Source organism: Sinocyclocheilus anshuiensis, unplaced genomic scaffold (assembly GCF_001515605.1).
Source record: "Sinocyclocheilus anshuiensis isolate Anshui unplaced genomic scaffold, SAMN03320099.WGS_v1.1 scaffold1762, whole genome shotgun sequence".
Classification (NCBI taxonomy): Eukaryota; Metazoa; Chordata; class Actinopteri; order Cypriniformes; family Cyprinidae; genus Sinocyclocheilus; species Sinocyclocheilus anshuiensis.
Window position 1 is genome coordinate 528,552 of NW_015547656.1, and position 5,065 is coordinate 533,616.

Sequence of the window (5,065 nt, forward strand, 5' to 3'; positions counted from 1 at the left end):
TCTGTCTGTCTGTCTGTCTGTCTGTCTGTCTGTCTGTCTGTCTGTCTGTCTGTCTGTCTGTCCATGCTTCGTATCCCCAACATCATCATCATCCTGCATCCTTATATTGTTATAATCCTCACAGGTGTTTCAGTAATGATGGGACGATGAGTTCCTTCTGTCTCCTGATCATGTTGTTCGTCCTGCAGATGGAGGAGCTACGGCCGCGAAGGCCAGCGAAATGGACGGAGAGCCGGAAGCCATGATGACGACCGTGTGTATCGAGTTCAGAGAGGAGCCCGAGACTGAAGACATGCTGATGAGCAGCAACAACACGAGCGTCACAGAGAAACCCGGCGGGTTCACAGGTGCACAGCCCAACATCAACACGATAACGTCACCTGAGAGCGCTTGTGTTTGCCGAAATGTGACCTTTGACCTCTGCACAGGGAAACCTGAGCAATCAGGTGAGCGGAAGCTGAGAGAATATCAGAAGGAGCTGACCGCCGCTGCCGTCAAGGGCCAGAACACTATCATCTGCGCTCCGACAGGTGCCTTAAATCAACATTTGCCCCATGTATTTTCTAAATGCGTGTTATTGATATTATTGTAATTAATTGATCCATAAATATCTTATTTTTATCAGAAGGAGCTGACCGCCGCTGCCGTCAAGGGCCAGAACACCATCATCTGCGACAGGTGCCTTAAATCAACATTTGCCCCATGTATTTTCTAAATGCGTGTTATTGATATTATTGTAATTAATTGATCCATAAATATCTTATTTTTAATTTAGTTTTTCCCCTAATACTTAATAAAAAATTCATAACCAGAGCTTTTTTGAAAACTATTTTTGTTGCTATTTTATTGTTTTCCCCAAAAATTCTAATTAAAAACAACTACTATTTTCTTTATTTTTATTATAGAAAGTGTGTGTGTGTTACAGCTGTGAATGTTTTTTATACAGTGAATCAATTTGAAATTTGCAAAATCAGAATGATTTGATTCAATCCAATTTGCGGTGAGATTTAATTTGATTTCAGTGAATGATTCGTTTCTGTATTTTTCAAGTGCATTCATAGGATTATGTGAATGCTTCTCCTATGACTAAGAAAAAGATAAAGACAAACTACTAAAGATTCTTTTTATAATTTAGTAATTTGTGCATTTAGGTCATTTAATGTTTAGTGTTAATTTTAAAATATTGAATCATACTTGACAGAATCACGGTTTATTAAATGTTCAGCATTACAAATAGACTCTTGACCAAAACAAATTAATCACAATTTAAAAAAGCCATGTTTCAAGATCGACACGTGCACCAACAGGATTTATAATCGATGCATGTGAAAACGAGTAATTTGTTACACCTCTATGTAAAATATTGAAAAAATCCAATCAACAACCGATGGATAAAACCATTCATGTATTTGTCCATTTATTGTCTTTTACAGTAATCTGTTACACTCAGATGTGCATCACAGTATGGAAGTAATTTTCAGTCTAAGAATCCGGTTATGATTTTTTGATTAAGAGTAAAGAAAAAAAAATTAAGTAAAAAATGACACATGCATGGATGAAAAAAGCACCTCATGACTTGTGTTGCCTTTCTACTCTTGTCCACTCAACTTTCCCTCAGGATGTGGAAAAACTATTGTGGCCTTGGCCATCAGTGATTATCACCTGAAGCAGTTTCCCGAAAGAGCAAAGATCGTGTTTTTGGCAACCAAGGTCGATGTCTATGAACAGCAGTACAAACTTTTCAAGGAGCACTTTTTCAGCAAGGATCCCAACATCAGGCACGATCCCTCACACACACACACGCACACGCACACACGCACACACTCACGCGCACGCACACACACACACTCACACGCGCACACACACACACTCACACTCACACGCACACGCACAGACACACACACACACACACACACTCCTCACTCTCTCACACACTCACTCACACACACACACATACATACAAAAATATGAAGCTGCAAATCAGCATATTAGAATAATTTCTGAAGATCATGTGACACTGAAGACTGGAGGAATGATGCTGAAAATACAGCTTTGATCACAGAAATAAATTACAGTTTAACAGATATTCACATAGACAACAGCTGTTTGAAATTATAATAATATTTCAGAATTTGTACAGTATTGATCTAATAAATGCAGCCTTGGTGAGCAGAAGAGACTCGTTCAGAAACATTAAACCATTAGAATTATTCCAGATGATGGTCCTCCTGTCTGAAGTGCGTGTGTTGTGATCTGCAGGGTGACGGGGATGTGCGGTGATATGGATTATCTGTCCGTGCGCTGGCTCATAGAGAATCATGATATCGTGGTGATGACGGCTCAGATCCTGGTGAACGCGCTGCAGAGCGCTGAGGTGCCGTCTCTGGAGATCCTGTCGCTCATCCTGTTCGACGAGTGTCACAACACGACCGGAAAACACCCCTACAACAACATCATGACCCGCTACCTGGACACCAAGCTCAACAGCAGCACACACTCACTGCCACAGGTGCACAGCACACCAATGTACTCTATATTCTATTCTATTCTGTTCTGTTCTTTTCTGTTTTCCATCCAACCAACTGCTTATCCTATATAGGGTCACACAGATGCTGTTAAAATAACACCCTGGATAGATTCTAATTTTTAAAATTATTTTATTTTATTATTTATTTTATTTTATGTAGGGTCACAGAGATGCTGGAAAACTAACACCCTGAATAGATGGCCAGTTCATCGCAGTCTATTCAGCCCTATCTTATCCAATCTTGTTTTGTTTTATTTTTAAAAATGTATTATTTTATTTTATTTTATTATAACGCCCATTATATTGTCTTATCCAATCCTGTTTTGTTCTATTTTTAGAATGATTTTACTATTTTATTTTATTTTATTTTATCATCTTATCTTATCTTACTTTACTTTACTTTACTTTACTTTACTTTACTTTACTTTACTTTACTTTACTTTATTTTATTTTATTTTATTTTATTTTATTTTCATTTTAATGTTATCCAATCCTGTTTTGTTCTATTTTTTTTTTTAAATGAATTGTTTTGTTTTATTATAACGCCCAGTATATTGTCTTATCCAATCCTGTTTTGTTCTATTTTTAGAATTATTTTACTATTTTATTTTATTTTATCATCTTTTTATTTTATTTTATTTTATTTTATTTTATCCAATCCTGTTTTGTTCAATTTTTTTTTTATTAATTGTTTTATTTTATTATAATGTCCAGTATATTATCTTATCCAATCCTGTTTTGTTCTATTTTTTTTAATTAATTATTTTATTTAATTTTATTATAACGCCCATTATATTGTCTTATCCAATCCTGTTTTGTTCTATTTTTAGAATGATTTTACTATTTTATTTTATTTTATTTTATCTTTATTTTATTTTATTTTAATCCAATCCTGTTTTGTTCTATTTTTTTTTTATGAATTGTTTTATTTTATTATAACACCCAGTATATTGTCTTATCCAATCCTGTTTTGTTCTATTTATTTTATTTTAACACCCACTATATTGTCTTATCCAATCTTGTTTTGTTCTGTTTTTAAAATTATTTTACTTAATTTATTTTTTATTTTACTTTACTTTACATCTTCCATCTTCCGAACTGCTTGTCATATGTAGAGTCGTAGCTATGTAGAGTCCTTCGTAGTCTTTTCTATTATATTCAGTTGTATTCTGTTCTTTTCTTATATCCGTGTCCTGATTGGTTTATAATAATCCGGCCTGTCTCAGATTGTGGGCCTGACCGCATCAGTCGGCATCGGTTCATTCAAGAACGAACTGGAGGCGGAGAACAACATCTTACAGCTCTGTGCCAACCTGGACACCAGGGTCATCACCACGGTTACCGAACACAAGGATGAGCTCAAGTCATACGTGCACATGCCTGAGAAAGGTCAGCGCATACAATATACACACATACGACGTTACCTATGACACATGATTATTAATGCCGTGTATGTGCGCGTCAGCTTTTTTCGAGGTTAAACAGTGCACGAGTCACCCCTTCATCAGAATAATCAAAAACATCATGAGTAACATCGAGCAGCTGGCGCAGAAGACCTTCAACATCGGTACGCAGTCCTCACCTGCACACGCATGCTGTACAAACACCGACACACACACTAACACACACGTACGTGTGTCTCTCAGAGAACCTGTCGAACATCCAGAGCCGCGAGTACGGCTCGCAGAAATATGAGCAGTGGATCGTCTCCGTTCAGAAGAGCTGCAGAGTCTTACAGATGAAGAACGCAGACGAGGAGAGACGCATCTGCAGAGAACTCTACAACTACACCGAACACCTGCGGGTCAGACAGACGGATAGATAGATCATTCAGCATTACAGTATAATTGAGAGCTATCAATTTTAACATTTATTAGACTTTAAAAAAATAACAACTTCTAATTTAAGTGAACTTGAAACAACCTTCATATAAACCCATTATAATAAATGTCACATTTAGCTACCTGTGCACTTCAGCAAGTAGGAAATATACAGAAATTGAGTTAAAGTTCAAACACTAAATTCTAAATTAAATCTACAGTCGTGGTCAGAATTAATGGTAAATATGATCAAAGAAGGCTGTGAAAATAAATCTGCATTGTTAATAATTTTGATCTTTTATTTAAAAAAATTCACAAATATCTAACCTTTCATTGAACTAAAACAATTGAAAATGGGGGAAAATCTCATTATGACATAAATGTTTTTCTCAAATACACGTTGGACACAATTATTGGCACCCCTAGAAATTCTTATGAGTAAAATATCTGTGAAGTATATTCCCATTCATATTCACAATTCTGAGCACTCCAGGGTGATTAAGCATGAAATTATCCGGCCATGGCTTCCTGTTTCACAGGAATATAAATATGAGGGAAACAAAGGCCAAATTAATCATCCATCACAATGAGAAAAACCAAAGAATATATTTCTGATGAGCAGCAAAAGATAATTGAGCTTCACAAATTAGTGAAGTGGCTTTAAGAAAAGAGCTAGAGCAGTGAAAATTCCCATTTCCACCATCAGGGCAATAATTAA

At 36.0% G+C, this 5,065-nt stretch overlaps 1 protein-coding gene across 1 annotated transcript in view; it reads left to right on the forward strand.

Moving 5' to 3' along the window:
* Positions 1-5,065, forward strand: part of rigi (RNA sensor RIG-I) — a 15,061-nt gene that overhangs the window by 2,408 nt on the left and 7,588 nt on the right. The window contains exons 5-11 of the mRNA XM_016504415.1: positions 189-347; positions 429-530; positions 1,619-1,778; positions 2,260-2,509; positions 3,754-3,916; positions 3,993-4,094; positions 4,174-4,331. Coding sequence (XP_016359901.1) covers positions 189-347; positions 429-530; positions 1,619-1,778; positions 2,260-2,509; positions 3,754-3,916; positions 3,993-4,094; positions 4,174-4,331 — 1,094 coding nt within the window. The remainder of the gene's footprint in view (positions 1-188; positions 348-428; positions 531-1,618; positions 1,779-2,259; positions 2,510-3,753; positions 3,917-3,992; positions 4,095-4,173; positions 4,332-5,065) is intronic.